Genomic DNA, 18,426 nt, shown 5'->3' with positions numbered 1-18,426 from the left:
CTCGTTTAGGAAGTCAACCCAAGGACGTTACTTCAGGAGCTGGGATGGCGCTGCGGCCGGAGTTCGACGGGCTGCGGGGCCGCGTAATTAAGTGCAGTTTTCTCAGGGTTAGTGTCGAGAGGCCCTGCCTTTCGGACTGATTGATTCCCTTCCCTTTTATATTCAGATTCCCTTTGTGCCCCGGAGTCCCACCGCAAGATCACAGGAAAGGTTTCAACTTAGCATTTATTGCACACTCATTGTAGACGTGCCAAGTCCTCAAAATACAAAGCTTAGCAACACAGAACCTCATTTTCACGGACTTTAGAGATATGCCAACTGTATAAAACTAATTTTGTGGAAACATGGAGGGGAGAACAGTAATTTGGGTGAGAAAAAGATGACACTGGTAAGTTTGGGATGGATATTTAAGCATAAACCAAGGTTCCAAGATGTGAAACCAGTCTGCCTGAAAACCTCTTCTCACTTAGCCCTCAGCCATGTTTCTACCTCTGCCCTTCCTATTTTGCCACTTCACACGTACAGCTCCTTTCAGCTTCCTTACTTCTAGTTCACCCATCTCTCTATTCACTACAACTTAACAGTCCTGGGAAACAATTTAGCAAAGCTATTTCAAAAGCATGGAAAGTAAAATTGATCAAATAATTTTACTCATAGAAATTTATACTAAGGAAAAAGGGAGGCTTTCAAGATCTTAAATTACTTAAGTGAATTAGCATAAAATTATATTAGCTTAAATATTTAACACTTAAATGCTTAACAATAGGGAGCTATTGGAGATAAAATACACCCATCAGAAGAAATTATTCAACCATTAAAATTTTTTTTCAAGGAATATTTAATAACAAGGTAGATAACATATGCTTATCTAACATGAAATTTTCTATCACTGAGGCTAAAGCAACACATCCTGTTCATTGAATAAACATGGCATGCTGCATTGTGTGTACAATGCAGGGCAATTTAAAAAATACTGTAATTATAATTTAAGAACTTCAGAGTTTGAATAGGTGCCAGTGTTCTCTTCCTTTTTCATATGGGAAAAGAAAACTCCTTTGAAAATCATTTTAAGTTTGGACAAAAATTCCATAGCTGTATTCTTAAGATCACTCTGCAGTCTTCATGATTCAGATGATACAAAGGAAGCTTCAATTCAACCTTTTAGAGAAGACATTCCAGCTCTCATGATCTCATCAACCAGGAGAATGTTGGTGGCAATCACAGTGCTGAAAGGGGGGAAAAAATCAGATGGCTCAGGTTTGAGTTACGAACCCTAATTCAATTCAAACTCCAACTAGACTGTGCAAATTACAACCAGTTAAATTTGCCTTTCCCCTCCATACACAGAAGCTTAGTTGCTCTACTTTTGACGAATTACATTTTCTTATGGAGAGAAAAGTGACTAAATAAAACATACCAAATTAAGAGTATAATGATTCCCTAAAGGTTAGTTTATAGTTTTGGCTTTCCCAAACTTACCAGGAGTGAAGAAGCTGTTTCTTTACACAATAGTTATCCCATATGCCTACTTCTGCTGCCACCAGTGGCTCACCTGAAAAGTAACCGAGTATTCTCAAAATCACACAGAGCAGGTCGAGCAGGTCATAAGATCAGAATACTGTCTAAAATTATTTTGTGCTGCTTTACTCATCACTACTTATTTCCTCCAGTATTAACCATGAGAAACCAAAGTTCCTCCGTTAGCCCAGTACTGTATTCCAAACCATGACTCCTGTGCCCATCAGCTTTGATGAGTGGCTGATCTCTACTTAGAATACTTCCAATGACAGGAATGCTCTACTTGGTTACCAAATATTTGAATACCTCTGTTTATCTATCTGGACACATTCCTGTCGATATTAAAGTATAGCACTTGAACTATAATCTGGCAAAATGGGCTTATTTCCCTCATTTCAGAAACCTTCTATATTAAATTGAATCTAAATGATGCTGTTGACAACAGCAGGTCTTACCTATACTGCGTGGGTGTATCTGTTACCTCTCTTCCAGTTTGTACCTGTGTATTTGTACTACACTGGCCTAAGATCAGGGCTTTAATCATTTAATTAGATTTAGTTCCCTCTTCCAGCATTATTTGCTATCCTCAGCCCTTTCCACCTGTGAATATAGTCGTTAAATATACCTTTTTAATCAAAGTTTCTGACAAAAAAGAGAACTAAGCAAGCCCAATATATGAACCTGAATCACCTGCCACAACTCAGAAACACAAAACCTGTACTCTTCAAAAATTTTCAAATGTATACTAGAATACCTTAATTACTATATCTAGTCATTACATTTTTTAAGTCATTACACTTTTGTATCATATTTTAGTCATTACATTTTCATATCTTGTTTTAGAACCCAGAGATCCCTGATGAAGGTGTCAAACTGCAAAGCAACTCCAAGATTCTTTTGTCCCATTTTTTATCCTTTCTGCCCTTAACTCCCCTATAGCATCTAGTTCTTCCCTACAAATAATCCTACAAATAGTCACATCTTCTTACCTGTGTTCAAATCCACACCCACAAGTTGACCTGATTCTGAATGCTCTGCTTGAACTTTAACTAGTGTCTCCTGAAGGTCAAAACCAGAGTTCTGAGCAAGAACCTAAAGGAAACAAATGTAACCCTTTAAAAGATAGGACCTAAGAATTCAGAGTGAAATCTATAATAAATGAACAGCATTTCTAATTTTTTTTTTAAAAAAACTTAGAGAATGACTAGATATACATTACTAACCAACTCACTAATCCACCCCAAGCCCAACAATACTCTGGTCATAAACTGTACCCCTAACTGAGCAAACAACAGAATATCACAATATTAATCTTACTTTAAAACAAGTAACAAAAAGCAAGCTTGTACTCGAGTATAACCTGCATACTGCAAACCCTCTTAAAATAGTTACCTCCTGCCATCTGAAAGTTCAGATAGTCAACCCTTCCCTCCAGAGGAACCAAAAACATTTAAATGAGAGATACCTGTTCTAGTCTTAGGGTGAAAACTATCAAACCTACTTATTCAAAATCCGTATTACAAAAAAAAACCATATTATCAAAAAGCTTTCATCAGCTGAATCATTTTGGTGTAGTTCAGGAAACTGTTAAAGCATTCACACCTTAGGAATAATGAGCAATGCATCAGCAAATGCTTGAACTCCAAGCTGGGCCCTGCCCTTTACACTGGGCTTGTATTTAATCAGGGCTTCTGCCATTGCCACTTCCACTGCACCAGCACCTGGAACTACACAGCCTGTTGGGTGGGGGGAGAGAGAGATGCTAAACTACAAAGACAGTAATACTGTACAATCAATTATAAGAAAATACATAAATTAAAACACACATAGGAAAATCATTAATCTGAGAATTCAGTATAACCACAGCAGTTTTAACACTGCATTTGAAAGCAATACAAACGTTATCAAATAGAATGATTTAACTAGCATATAGAAGCTCCTACAAGTTCTTACTAGTTCATTTATTTGTATCCTCTTTTAGTAACAGCATGCTATGAAAAAACTTAGCATACCATCAATAGCCATTACAAAGGGAAAACTTTACTTTCGCATGGTGTCTGGCTGTGTAAACTACTGACAAAAAGAACACAGTATTCAGCCATGCCTTTTAGACTAGCGAAAAGAATGTAATTTAAATACAGTGGGGATCTTACCATCATCAATAGCATTTTTAACAGCCCTCAAGCCATCTCTTATTGCATCTTTGATTTGAGTGAGTGTGTGCTTATTTGGTCCTTTGATCAATAATGTGACAGAGCGAGGATTGTTACATTTCTCGATAAAGGTGAACTTCTCTTCTCCCTGTATGAAGAGACAGTATTTTAAAAAACAGGATATGGCTGTATAAAGAATGAACAGAGAGAAGGGGCTTATGGAGGAATAAGTAGCGTATTAACAGGGAACAGCACTGACCATGTTAAGGCAAATTATTTCTTTTAAAAAGTCAGATAAAACAAATGTTATTTTCCTTTCAATGGGTTATCATTACTACAATAAACCATCAAAACATAAGTAAACCAAGGAAAAATCTCTTCCTGAGTTTTAAGGAAGTTTTAACTAGTGAAGAATTCATGAACCAGAAAGTAGTATTATCTTTGGAAAGAAAATACACTCACCAGTGTATACTCATAGACAAGTCCTGCATATCCCAAACAATCAGGACTTAGGCCATCAAGAGAATTTAGGGCTACTCCACCACAAGCAAGAGTCAGCCTGAAATATTCAAGTGTAAGGGAGATGCAGAAGTAATTTTATTAGTTACGTTTAAAGAGAAGAACAATAATTTTTAGAAAGCAATCTTTTTCAGAATTACATACTCAAAACATACTCTAAAATGTATTTTAGCTAAAACCTTTCCATTTGCCACCAGCTGAAAACTGGTCTTTCCTCCCAACTCTCCATTTAAATCACTCTCCCCAAGGCAGCAAATATACCTAATATGAAATCTAAAGATGGACAATAACTCTTCATCATGGTGAGCTCTTTGGGAAAAAGTATTCTCCAAAACCTTTGGTGCTGTCTCTTGATATGGAAAAATATATACAGTACAGGTCATAATTTAAAAATAAAACAAGTATATACCAACATTCACAGCACTACTCATAGTAATCAAAAGGTAGAAACCCAAATAAATGTTCATTGACAGATAAATGGATCAAAATGTGGTATGTATCCATACACTGGATTATTTATTCATCCTTAAAAAGAAATGAGCCTGATGCTACAACATAATAAATTCTGAAAAGATTAGGCTAAGCGAAATAAGCCAGACACAAAAAGACAAATACTGCATGATTCCCTTACACGAGGTACCAAATTCCTAGACAAAAAGTAGAATAGTATTTACCAGAGGGGGTGTGTATAGTTATTATTTAATGAGTACAGGCTTTCAGTCTGTGATGATAGAAAAAGTTCTGAAAATGGATAATGATTGTTGCACAACGTGTGTGTAACTTAATGCAACTGAACTGTACGCTTTAAAACACTAGTAAAATGATCAATTTTATACTATGTATATTTTATTGCAATAAAAACACAAAAATAAGTAGGGCCAAAAAAGGAATAATCCTAGTTAACTTGCAAAATAAGTAAAATTCATGCCAGATAATCTGCTGTCCCTACCTTTCCATATTTCTCCTTTTAGCTCTGCGCAGAGCTACTATGCCTTCTTTTGCAAGAGCATCTAAGGAAAAGGGATCAATTCCCTGGAACAACAACAAAAAATTAGTTTCAATGTATTTCACCTTTAAAATAGACTAGCTTATAAAGCAAAATATCTCACCTTTTGATTAATAACAACAAATCCTTTATCTGAATCACCACAGACTTTCTTTTTCAGTTCTATTATTTTTTTAACTCTGTCTTCAATGAATTTTCTTTCAGCTTTTACTAGTTTCTCTCTCTCTTCTGCACTCTTGTAAAAAAAGCCAGAATTCACTTCTCTAAAAAAAAAAAATTTACAGAAAGAGGAGGAAATGTTTAATTTCTGAGTAGAAGATAAGCCAGCAGTCTTAGAAACTATGTTAGTCTCAAGATTTAACAGTCACTGAGCTCCAATCCCACTCCTGGTATGTTTCCTCAAAACCCAGTTTGAGGCCCTGTTGTCCTTACAGTGGGGGAACTAAGTCTCACAAAAAAGTGACTTGCCCCAAACACCAAGCTCCTCCACCTCTCTGTCCCATTCTTAAAGGGCTATAAACTCACGTCTTTTCATATTCCAATGACACGTTGCATGTGAGGATGTATGCATCTTCTACTCTCTTTTTCATATCAGGATGCCGTGCCCCATGGTCCAAAACAAGACCTCTGATTAAGCTGTTAAAACATAAAAATTATATTCTTATTGATTTCAGATGGGCTATATAACATACGCTAACAAAATCAAATCAGTGACTTGAGACTGTATTGGTAATTTTCACACAATCAGCTTTATTTCTTGAGTTATCTGAAGAGGACTTTTAGGTAATATCTAGGTAAGGTCCAACTGTGAAAAAGCAGTATTCCGGAATACGACAAAAATAAGCCATTCAAATGAAAGTAACAACTCTTTCCTGCACAGAAAATTCTGCGGAGAAATAGTCTCAACTGGTAGGCTATCAAACTGTGATCACTGCCTTTAAAAAATGTCTTCAAACTAGATCTTTGAAATAATTTTTAAAAATTCCCCAAAGTCTCCCATGGGTTTTGTATCCAACAGTTCAATAAATGCCAAATGACTGATATAGTTGACTTTTTTCTTCTTTGTTAAAATCTATATATGTATCTTTTATTTAAGTATAGTTAGTTGTGTCAATTTCTGGTGTACAGCATAAAGCTTCAGTTATACAGGAACATACATATATTCATTTTCACATTCTTTTTCACCTGATGTAGCTGACTTTTCAGAAGCATTCTGACTATAAATACATACCATTAACTTCATTTCAAGAGGAAACACCGAGTAAATTAAATACTCATCTTGGCAATATACATTAATTCAAAGACAAAAAAATCAGGCAAAAGATATGAATTGTATAAACTCCTTCCGGTTTGTAAACACACTTCTTAAGTATTTCCTAGCATTCTACCACCTACCTTGTGTCAGTTTCAGATTTATGTTTCATCTCCATGATCTCAATCATGAAGAGGTCAATAGGTTCATCTTGTTTTTTAATGGTCAAAATGGAGTCCACTACAGCCTGCAATAGAAGTGTAACCATTAAATGAATTTGATTTGCCGAAACTGAGACACCTTATTCTTCAGAGAAATTCAAAGCAGTTTCTTGACTTTAAAAATCTGTGAATTGATCCAAGCCTATTTCTATGCACTTACAGAATGCATTATGTATGAAGGGCTGAAGTCATTTACAAAATCTCAATTTGTAATTACCTAAAGAATCAATGACATCCCTACTATTGTATTAAAAATATCAGTGACAGGAAGCTTTTTAATAATGAAACCTCCATTTTATAAACCCTGTTTACTGAAAGCTTGGATTATACCTTTATAACCTGGCCAGGCATACTATTATGACTTTCTCACTTTACTTTCTTTGGGAATACGGATCAGGTTATCACTGCCACAAAAATGAACCTACTTATTTCACAGCATGATACTGTTAAAGACTGTAGATAGCACCCTGTAATTGAAACTAGAGTACCGATGCGTCCAGCTGCCAGGGGTATTCTGTATAGGTGTACTGTACCAGACACATAACAGATTAAACACATACCTCTGTTAAGACATCAGCAAGTTCAGCATGAACTTTAGTGCGTAGAGACGTTCTGGCCACGTCTATAAGTGTTTCCCTGTCCATCTCTTTGCTTACTTTGACTTGTTCCAAAAACTGAAGTGCCTTCTCCTTTGCAGCTTCAAATCCTTCTGTGATTATTCTGGGATGAAGACCCTATAATAAACACACAATTACAAAACCACTACTGACACTGGAGATCTTCAGCTAGATGCAATTATAGCTCATAATAAAGCAAGTTTACAAAGAGATATTTTGGATCATTCACACCCTTTAACGCAATTAACATAATGTTCTGACTTTCTGAATACATTTAAAAGGATTAATAGTCCTTTCAATGCAGAGGAAAAGAACAGACATTGCTCTAGCACAGAGTCAAAGCCAAGGGCACTATAAAGCACACTTGGGTGTTCATTGTGCAAACCAAAAGGAATAATGCCCAAAACTCAAAACCATGTCGTATCAATATGCAGTCAGCAGGACTGTATCTTTTCTATAGATAACCTGAAATTAATTCTCATCATCTAACAAAAAATAAACAGACTAAGCATCTGCTTTCTCTCTCCTCCCAGGAAATTCTTCCTGACAACATGCTAGTAGTCACTGAGGTCTGCTTTAACCTTGGAACTACTGAGTGCTAAAGAAGTTGTAGAACTCTTATTTAAAATTTTTTGTTGGCCTTTTCCTTTTAAATATGCCAATCCTGAATATTCCATTTCTAAATCTCAATTATTAATCCATGTTATAGATAAAAATCATATATATAATGCAACTTGATTTAAAAAAAAAAAAACAACCAGCTTTTAGGCCAAGAAAAATTCTTTAACTTTTCTAGGATCATAACAAATTTGTGTCAGATTAGGATATAGACTCTAGTCCTCAGATTTAAGCCCCTTGATATTCTACTGTATGGCCTCTGCTACTAGTAACACATCATTGTGAATAAATAAAACTCAGATCATTTCCTATCCACAGTAAAATATCACAGAAACACAAGAATCATGTATACTTCAGAAATGTAGAGATCCGCCTGTTTCAGGAGCTCTCCAATGATTAGGACATTGGAAGTGGTACCATCACCAGTTATGTCATCCTGGGCTGTTGCTACTTTGGCTATTAAGGAGGCTGTTGGGTGCTGAATTTGCTGAAAGTAGAAGAAAAAAATCCTTAAACAAGTTAAATTAAAACAGTCCAAATATACCTTAAAATGTGTAAAGGGCTAATCTACTTGCACAAAATGCCCAAGTGTGCAGCTACATATTATGCTGATGAAAAATTCACCATTAGCTATTTTGTATTAACAGTTTATGATGATCAAACCATTTCTAAATATAAATTTGAGGCTTAGTTAAGGCTTACTCAAGGTGACAGAGCTAACAAGTAAGAGCAACAATTTCAAATCCATGCATGTCTCTTTATGACAAATCCAGGATTCTTCTGAGAATAAATGAAAGCCCAGCAGCCTCAGAATTTTTTAAAAATAGCCCTTTTAGCAAAAATCATCAGTGGATGCTACATCACTGTAAGGAAAGGTTTTGGAAAAGCACGATATTCATGCCTGCAACTCACAGATTCTTAATTACAAAGGATCCAATCATGGCTCTTGCACTGCTTTTGGTTTTTATGTCTTTGGGGACACTGATAGTTTAAGAATCTAAGCCAATCATTTCACAGATTATCTCATTAAATTAGGTAAAATAGAAAAGCCATGTAGGTATGACTTTTACGACATAGCAAGTTTAAACTATGACTCCAAATGCTCTCTGCTAGCACTGGCCACTACTTAGCCAACAAACAAAAAACACACGTTCTAGGTTAGCTAGTCCTTACTGAAGGTATTTACAAACACCTGGGATGTTAACATGGTACAGTGCCATCAAAACCCTGAACTTAAAACTCAAAACACAGAGAAGTCATTTCCTTTTCTTGGATTTGAACTGTTAGGTTTTGGGAACTCAGAGATGAGAAAAACGACTGCTCCTCTCAGTAACCTCGTATTCTTAGTCACTGGGACTTTAAAAATGGTAAAGACTTTTATTTCCCCTCTAGTCGGTGGTGGAGAGATGAAATATAACAGAGAACTCCAGTTTTAAAGGAAATAAGTATAACTATTCTGTTGCATTTTGCCTATCTGATGATGTCAATTTCTCTTTAGTTTTTCAGATTTTATTAGAATTTATTTTAATAATTACAATCCTTTAATCAAGGCCTTAAATGACAAAAATAGAGATTCAAAAGTAAGTATATCGGACTCCAGGGCTCCTCACTGTGTTGTATTGTCAATAACATTACTGATTATATTCCTCTTCTACTTCCATTGTCTGGAGAACTACCTGTTGAGAGCAAATGATCTTCTCCTACCTTGAAAACGAACATTAAAAATCTCTCTACAAGTCACATGTACTACGGAAAACCAGAACATTTTTGACCTAGTATAGCAACCTCTCACCATTTCGTGAAGCAGTACATTTCCATCTTTAGTAAGCTTGATGTCTCCAGCACCAGAAACAAGCCTGTTCAATGGGCAGAAACAAAGCACAGTGTAACTTTTTCAATGGTGACCAAGAATCCCATAAAAATCGGGCTTTATCCAGATCCTAAGAAGCTGGGGCATTGGGACAGGGTCTCTGCTCCCGGTAACAGGAACGGTGCAGTGTCCACCCCCTCCCGCCTGGGAAAGACTGCCGAGAACTCAGGTCGCTTAAGCCCCAGAGCGCGGGGAGAGCGGCGCGCATGCGGGAAGCTTTGTTCTCCGCGGAGACGGCATCTACCACAAGAGAAAATGGCTAGGGCGGAAAATAGGAATTACTCGGGAGAATGCGGGGAAGAAGGGCCGCAGTGGCGAGCTCAGATACCCAGAGACGACGGGCTCAAAACCGCGATCCCCAGCACCAGGCCCGAGACCGCGCGAGGTGCGCGGTGCCCGCCCGGCCCTCCCCGCCGACCCCGCCTTACATCTTCATGGTGCCCTTAGGCCCCAAGTTGGTCCTCAGCACGTCCTGCAGCCCCCGGGCCGCGCTGATGTTGACCGCCAACGCCGCCTGGGCTCGGGCCACCTCGGCCTTGGGGTTCAGGGTCTTCACGGCTGCCATAGCTGCCCCAGCAGAGGAAGATGTGGGGACCCGGCGTGCTGAAAGCCGAGAGTCGGTTCAGAGCATGGCCGGGAGGCGCTATCCGGATCTTCTCGAACAGTCCGGCGCGCCGGGCCCGCCCCCAGCGTGCCCACGTGCCGCCGCCATTGGGCCGTGGGTCGGCCGACGCCGCTCATTGGGTCGCGGCCGCACGTAGCCCCGCCCCACCCGTCCCCGCCGCGGCGCCATGGCGCTCGGTAGGAGCGTGGCTCCCAGCGAACAGGGCTCGCTGGGCTCTGGTGTTGCCGCCGGCCCGGGCCCAGCTTTGCGGACCTCCGACCTGAGGACGTAGGCGGTGCGGGTCGCTGTGCGCAAGGCAAGGCCTGTCGGCCGCGCACGTCTGGGCGTGACTGGAGAGGCGGCTGCTCTTTCCCGGAGGTCTCCGGCCGCAGGGTGTAGGGTGGGCCTCCCCTGTCCCCCGCTCGCGACGTTTGCTCCTTTCTCCCCTTGCTTTTATCCCGATCACCAGACTTTTCTTGTGTACTGTGTGCCTGAGGGTGTTCTAGAAGCTGTGGGGGCCCAGAGTGAATCTGATAAGGACCTCCCCCCCACCCCAGTGTCCTAGGTGTTTTAGGCTTACGGAAGGCGAAGAGACGTAATACAAGGTGGAAAGTGCTAGATGCCTTTAGAAAGCTACAGGATTGGTGCGATGGCAGCTGAGGAGAAGCAAGAGTCAGTCCACTCTTCAGACTCAGGACGCAGTGCTGAGGCCTCAGGTTCTCAAGGCAGGTTTGAAAACTAACTTGATTGAGCAGTGGTGTCCAGCCTTTGAGAGGGCTGCTTTATTTCTAAAGATGCCCCCCACCTAGATAGCAAGTCTTCTCAAACGTTTTGTGTTTTATTCTTGTAGTTAATAACCAAAGTTGTTCAGAATTCAAAAGGTGCCAGAGGGCATACGGTGAAAAGTAAGTCTACCTTCTTCCTCTAGTCAACTTCCTTCTGACATGCATCTTTAGATACATGGTGTTACCTTTAGGTACTCTGAATTCCCCAGATGCTTTCTGAATTTATAAATGAATATGTGCACAAATATAAAAATTTTCCCTCACACAAAATGGCAATTCATATACACAGTATTGGGTGTGTTACACTTTAAGTATCTTGGAGATAGGAACATACCAGTACAAATAGGGCTTCCTCATTCTTATTAATAACTGCATGTATTCTTTATAAGGATGACATAAGTAACCAGCCACCTACTGGTTGACATTTAGGTTGTTCCCAATCTTCTGTTACTCAGACTGCAGTGAATATCCTGGTATATAATGCACTAAAGTGATCTTGTGTATTTGAAAACCACAAAAGCATCTATTTAAGTTTGAGTTATACAGACGAGGGAGATGTGTGATTAGTTCTGGAGATCCTTAATCCTCAAGAAATACATAGCCTAGTTACGGAGATAAACTTGTAAACAGGTTAAATGACCAAGATGTAGGATCTTTAAGAAATGAATGAAGTACTGTGAGCACAAAGGTACTAACTCTGAGCATCAGGGAAGGTTTCTTGGAGCAGGTGAGTTTTGAAAGATACATGGATACTTTGTAAGAGAAGAGGGCTTAGGAGAATGATATCAAACAGCGAGTGATAGTGGAAGGGCCTGGCGTGCCCAGAGAAAGGTGAATGCATAGGATAGAGGGAAAAAGACAAGTCTGGAGAAGTAGCTTATTACAACTGTTGTGTCCTGGTTTGCTAGTTAAGAAATCTGAGCCTAAGCCTGCCAGCAGTGAAAACCCAAAAAACTAGAGATGAAGGTAGCTTCAGGTGGAGTGGAGGATGAACTAAGGAAGAAGACTGAGAATAGGGAAAGGAGACAGAAAGGAGGGTGTTGAAAAGTCCATGCAGAAGGTGATGAAAGCACTGAGGGGAGGGTGTAGCTCAGTGGTAGAGTACATGTTTAGCATGCATGAGGGCCTGGGTTCAATCCCCAGTACCTCCATTAAAAAAAGGATAAAAAGGTGGTGAAATCATGTTTAATGACCTAAATAAGGGAGGAAAACTTGTTTAAAATAACATGAATATAATCTCATTTTTGTAACCATTCCACATGCATCTATACAAAAAAGGGCAGAGGATATACATTAAAACATTAACATTGACTATGTTAAAACATTCAGAATATTTTCATTTTTGCAGCCCCCACAATTTATGTATCCGTAAAAGGGGAATGCAGAAATATACACATGAGAGTATAAAATATAAAATATATGAAGTATGTCCAGTGTCTTATTTTTATTATTATATATATATAAAGAAAGGATATCCTGAAAATGTGTAATGTTTTGTTTCTATCTTTGCCAAATTTATAGGTGAAAAATGTATCTTAAAGTTTTGTTTATTGAGAATGAAGTTGAACATATATCTTTAAAATTTTTTTAAAAATTTTATTTTTAGTTTTTTGGAGGGAGGTAATTACATATTTGTTTATTAGTTTATTTCAGTGGAGGTACTGGGAATTGAATCCAGGACCTTGTGCATATACCTTCCCCCTCGAGCATATATCTTACATGTAAAAACCATTTGTAGTTCTTTTTCTGTGAACTGTCTATTCGTGTCTTCTGTTTTCCTATTTGGTTTCATGTGGATTTGTAGGAGCTCTTTATGTTTTCTGTGTTGCAATTTGCCCCAGTGTTGTTTGTATTTTGTATTTATGCCTTTTCCGAATTAAACATTAAAAATTTTTTTCATGTGGTCAGATATATCCTTTTTTTCCTTTTATGGGCATTTGGACTTTGAGCTATAGTGTGTAAAACAGGCCTTACACACTTAAAAAGTATTTTAAAATTTCTCCCATGTTTTCTTTTGTATTTTTAAGGTTTTGTTTTTCATTTTCATCTTTAATTCATTTGGAATTTATTTTGCTAAGGAATGAAATACGAATCTGTAGTATAATTAAAACATATATTTGGTCTTTGTCCCTGGTTCATGGCACAGAAGTGAAACCATTGGTTTTCCGAGTGATAGGAGTGTCTTTTGTTACCCATTGCAGTCCCCTTTAAAATACACCTGAGTCTGTGCTAATGAGGTGAGTCAAGACAGGGACCCTAGAGAGCCTCAGGATGGGGGCTGGTCACTAGAAAGACCAAACACGTGGTGAGAGGAGGGGAAATCTCAGCCCTGTGCCTCCAACCTCTGGAGAATGGATGAGGGGCTAGAGATGGGTTTTAAAAATACTTGAACAATCAGGGTGAGTGAACATATTGGTGTCCTGATAGGGTGGCACATCCAGGGGGTTTGGAAGGTCTGCGTCTCTCCCCCAATACCTTATCCCGTACATCTCTTCCATTTGGGTGTTCCTGAGTTGTGTGCTTTATAATAGACCACTAAACCTAAGTCAGGTGATTTCCTGAGTTCTGGGTTGGTCTTAAAATTTTTCAGTTTTCTTTACGGAGGGGATTGTGGGGATCCCCAAATTTGTAGCCAAGTTGGACAGAGTCTAGGTACCCTAGGGACCTGGGACTTGCAACGGGTGTCTGAAGTGAAGGCAGTCTTGTGGGACTGAGCCCTTTACTGTAGGGTTTGCAGTAACTCCAGATAGTATCAGAATTGAATTGAGTTGCTGGACGCCCAGTTGGGGTTGGAGAATCAGAGTTGGTGTCTGAGAATTGAGAACTGGTTATTGGTGTTTGGAAAAAACTCACACAGAATCCAATTTTATTTTTTTCCAGGATAATTCATGTTTTTCACCATTAATGTGTAATGTAATTATTAGCATATGCTGCATTCCTAGCATATCTATATCTGGATCTACTTTGGACTATATTCAGTTCTATAGTGTCAGTATAAACATCATGTTGTTTTATTTACAATAGTTTTACATGCTTCAAAATTTTGTAAGGCTAGATCTTCTTCATCAACCTTTTTTCAGAAATTTTCTGGCTATTTTGCACATTTGTTTTTCTTTCCAAATGATAGAGTTAATCTAGTTTTTAAAAATCTGTTTTTTTAATCTTAGGTTGCTTTCAAAAATATTTAAGCATGTAGTGCTTTTTTAGTAAAACACATGTTTTAGTAAGTAGGAGATTCACATTTATGCAGTGGAAGTGGAGATAGCAAATGGCCAGGGGATAGAGGCATTTCTGACAAATTTTGAAACATGTGCTACATAGTTCCTATTTTCAGTCTAGGAGTCTGAAGAGGTTGAGGAAATTCCAGAAGTGGGGCAGGTTTTGTATGGGAAGGTGGGGTAATAATATTGATTTTGGGTAGTGCTTTTCCTCTTGTTGGTCATTCATTCTTTGAGTGTCTACTTTATGGCACAGTACTGTGCTTGGAGTAAACATACACATGAAAAGAGGTCTTTTCATTCAAAGACTTTCCAGTCTAGAGAGACAAATGTACAACACCACACATAATATACACTGTGTACTAAAGACCTGTAATGTTGTAGTCTCAGTGCCATACTATTAAGGAAGAATTCCTAAAGCAAATCTTTTTCTTTTTGGGGGGAAGGGGGTGGGGAGGTAATTAGGTATGTATGTATGTATTTAATGGAGGGACTGGGGATTGAACCCAAGACCTTCTGCATACTAAACATACACTCTACCACTGAGCTATATGCTCCCCCCTGCAAATCTTGAAAAAATAAAATTGATTTTCTTATTACAGAAATAATACATAATCATCATACAAAAAGTAGAAAAATAAATTCATAATCTCATCATTCAGAGATAACCATTTGTGATGGTTAATTTTATGTGTCAACATGGCAGATATGAGGTCAAACATTCTGGACATTTCTGTGAAGGTGGGGTTTTTTTTTGGATGAGATTAACATTTAAATTGGTGGACTTAAAGTTTAAACATTAAATTTACTCAAATGTAAAGCAGATTATCCTACATAATGTGGGTGGGCATCTCTAATCAGTTGAAGGCCTTAATAGACAAAGATTGATCTATCCCTAGCAAGAAGCAATTCTGCCAGCAGACAGCCTTTGGACTTGAACTGTGTCTCTTCCCTGGGCCTCCAGTATGCCAGCTTACCCTGCAGATTCTGGATTTACCAAGCCTCTACTATTGCATGAGACAATCCTTAAAATCAATCAGTCAGTCAGTCAATCTTATTTAACAGTACATGATGCCTCAGTGTCTTCACTTTAACAGTGGACACCCCTTAATACATTTCTTAAAGCTATAGCTGCCATAGACAGTGATTCCTCTGATGGATCTGGGCATAGTCAATTGAAAACCATCCAGAAAAGGATTCACCATGCTAGAGGCCATTAAGAACTTAAGGATATTTGTGATTCATGGGAAAGAGGTCAAAATATCAACATTAATAGAAGTATGAAAGAAGTTGATTTCAATTCTTGTGGATGACTTTGACAGGTTCAGGTCTTCACTGGAAGAAGTAACTGCAGATGTGGTGGAAATAGTAAGAGAGCTAGAGGTAGAATTGGATCCTGAAGATGTGACTGCATTGCTGCCATCTCTTGATAAAGCTTTATTGGATGAGGAGTTGCTTATATATGAGCAAAGAAAGTGGTTTCTTTCTTTTTTTTTAACTTTTTTTTATTGAGTTATAGTCATTTTACAATGTTGTGTCAAATTCCAGTGTAGAGCACAATTTTTCAGTTATACATGAACATACATACATTCATTGTCACATTCCCTTTCGCTGTGAGCGACCACAAGATCCTGTATATATTTCCCTGTGCTACACAGTACAATCTTGTTTATCTATTCTACGTTTTGAAATCCCAGTCTGTCCCTTCCCACCCTCCATCCCCCTGGCAACCACAAGTTTGTATTCTATGTCTATGAGTCTGTTTCTGTTTTGTATTTATGTTTTGTTTTTTTTTTAAGATTCCACATATGAGTGATCTCATATGGTATTTTTCTTTCTCTTTCTGGCATACTTCACTTAGAATGACATTCTCCAGGAACATCCATGTTGCTTCAAATGGCATTATGTTTTCAGTTTTTATGGCTGAATAGTATCCCATTGTATAAATATACCACAACTTCTTTATCCAGTCATCTGTCGATGGACATTTAGGCTGTTTCCATGTCTTGGCTATTGTAAATAGTGCTGCTATGAACATTGTGGTAAGAAAGTGGTTTCTTGAGGTAGAATTTACTCCTAGTGAAGATGCTGTGAAGGCTGTTAAAATGACCACAAAGGGTTTAAAATATTACATAAACTCAGTTGATAAAGCAGCAGCAGGGTTTAAGAGGATTGATTCCAATTTTAAAAGAAGTCTACTGTGGGTAAAATGCTGTCCAACAACATTGCATGCTACAGAGAACTTGTTCATGAAAGGAAGAGTCAATTGATACGGCTTCATTGTTGTCTTATTTTAATTAATATAGCAATATCCAGGTAACCTGTTTTTTCTATTGAGTGAATTTGGTAGATTGTGGTAGTCAAAGGAATTGGTCCATTTCATCAAAGTTGAATTTATGTGCATAGTATGTTCAGAGTATTTCCTTACACTCCTTTTAATATCTGTGTGGTCTACAGTGATATCTCCTCTTTCATTCCTATATTGGAAATTTGTGTCTTCTGTCTTTTCTTCTTTGTCAGTCTTGCTAGAGGTTTATCAGTTTTACTGATCTTTTCAAAGAACTGGCTTTTTGGTTTTTATAGGTTTTCTGTTTTTTGTTTCCAATTTCAGTTGTTTCTGCTCTAATATTTATTATTTCCTTTCTTCTTGCTTTGGGTTTGTATTGCTCTTCTTTTTCTGTTTATTTTTTCCCTTTTGTTCTTTATTGATCTTTCTGCAAGTTCACTGACCTTTTCTCATATGCTGTTAAACCAATCTAGCAAATTTTTATTTCAGATATTGTGTTGTTCAGCTCTATATTTTCCATTAAATTTTTTTCATTTTCTCTTAAGGCATTCTTCTCCTTCCCAGCGGGGGAGGTGGTGAGTAAGGGCTTCTGCTATGCAATCAGAACTTGGAGATTTTGAGAAAAGGACCGCCAGTAATTAAATTGGAATATCTAATCTGAAAAACAAATTTTCATTTCCTTCTGAGATTCCTCATCTGGGCTACCATTATGACTATGTTTTCCTTTAAGTTCTTGAATGCATTTAGTTCATTTCTTTAAAGTCTTTTTTTTTTTTTTTTTTAATCTTTTCATTTGTTTGTTTTCTGGGTGGGAGGTAATTAGTTTTATTTTTTTTTTTTTAAATGGAGGTACTGGGAATCGAACTGAGGACTCATGCATGTACTTTACCACTGTGCTATATCTTTCCCCACCTTGCTTTAAAGTCTTGTATGGTAATTGTAACATCTTTGTTATCTTGGGGTCTATTTCTATTGGTTGCCTTTTCCCCACTTTACTGTGGGTTACATTTTCCTGTTTTTAGGAAGTCTTTTAATTTTTGATTGTATATTAGACATTTTGGATGATACATTTTAGCAACTTAGATTCTATTATCTTCCTCTGAAGAATATTCACATATGTTCTATCAGGAAGTTAAAATGTTGGCTGATTGCCTTGTACTTTTGCTGTCTTGATGTTATACTTTGTTAGGTCATCCATGGGTCCCGAGAGGACTTCATGAGATTGTCTAGGAGACACACTGGAAACTCAGCCATTCTGGGTCCATCTTCCTAGTCTGAGTCCAGTACCCACATCTGGCCCACTGTCCCCTCCCTCTGAGCTCTCAAAAAAAAAAAAAAAAGAAAGAAAGGAAAAAGCAAGCAAGCAAGCAAGCCAACCCTGGAGGCCTTGGTCCCTTAAGTCTATCTTTAGCCCTTAATTTTAGAGTAAATCCTTTGTTCTGGGACATAATATTTGCCCCTAAGCTGTGGTCCTTCTGGGGTTTTAGTGGAAAGCCTAAGATGTGTACCAAACCCCTCTACTTCAGCAGGATTCAGATGACAAATTCTGTGTACTCTGTGGTCAGCAGCAGCTGAAATCTCTGTTCTTCTTTTTTTAAAAAAAATTTCTTTTTAGCCTTCTACCTGCAAACAATAGAGGGCTCAACTGCACTGGCTTAAACCAACAGGAGTTTATTTTTCTTAAAAAAAAACAAATCTAGACATAGGTGGCTTCTGGTATTGGGATCAGAGATGCAATTAATTTTATAAGTGGGTTGC

The 18,426-nt window shown here is 38.1% G+C and overlaps 1 protein-coding gene and 2 non-coding genes across 3 annotated transcripts; all 3 read right to left on the bottom strand.

Annotated features, from left to right (window-relative positions):
- Window positions 1–206: 206 nt before the first annotated feature.
- Window positions 207–10,438, bottom strand: CCT6A (chaperonin containing TCP1 subunit 6A). The gene is made up of 14 exons (XM_010980802.3): window positions 10,203–10,438; window positions 9,697–9,760; window positions 8,257–8,391; window positions 7,230–7,403; window positions 6,592–6,695; window positions 5,722–5,832; window positions 5,300–5,459; window positions 5,140–5,222; window positions 4,134–4,230; window positions 3,672–3,819; window positions 3,121–3,254; window positions 2,508–2,610; window positions 1,480–1,552; window positions 207–1,226 (listed from the first exon to the last, which is right to left on the bottom strand). Exons 1-14 carry the CDS (start codon window positions 10,337–10,339, stop codon window positions 1,154–1,156), a joined length of 1,596 nt encoding a protein of 531 aa, XP_010979104.1. The 5' UTR covers window positions 10,340–10,438; the 3' UTR covers window positions 207–1,153.
- Window positions 3,482–3,622, bottom strand: LOC116147279 (small nucleolar RNA SNORA15). The gene has a single exon (XR_004130812.1). It is a non-coding gene; the product is annotated as a small nucleolar RNA SNORA15 (small nucleolar RNA).
- LOC116147281 (small nucleolar RNA SNORA22) lies at window positions 7,536–7,669 on the bottom strand. Its single transcript, XR_004130814.1, has one exon. It is a non-coding gene; the product is annotated as a small nucleolar RNA SNORA22 (small nucleolar RNA).
- Window positions 10,439–18,426: the final 7,988 nt, after the last annotated feature.

This window comes from Camelus dromedarius, chromosome 24 (assembly GCF_036321535.1).
Source record: "Camelus dromedarius isolate mCamDro1 chromosome 24, mCamDro1.pat, whole genome shotgun sequence".
Classification (NCBI taxonomy): Eukaryota; Metazoa; Chordata; class Mammalia; order Artiodactyla; family Camelidae; genus Camelus; species Camelus dromedarius.
This window is presented reverse-complemented; position numbering and strand designations above follow the sequence as displayed.

Bases quoted from the DNA above. Each gene is read 5' to 3' on its own strand.
- CCT6A (XM_010980802.3), bottom strand. From the start codon at position 10,339: ATGGCAGCCGTGAAGACCCTGAACCCCAAGGCCGAGGTGGCCCGAGCC. The intron at 5,833-6,591 runs GTAGGTGGTAGA...ATGTTTTAACAG, and splicing joins AAATCTGAAACTGACACAAG to CTTAATCAGAGGTCTTGTTT. The intron at 5,223-5,299 runs GTGAGATATTTT...TTGTTGTTCCAG, and splicing joins TTGTTGTTATTAATCAAAAG to GGAATTGATCCCTTTTCCTT.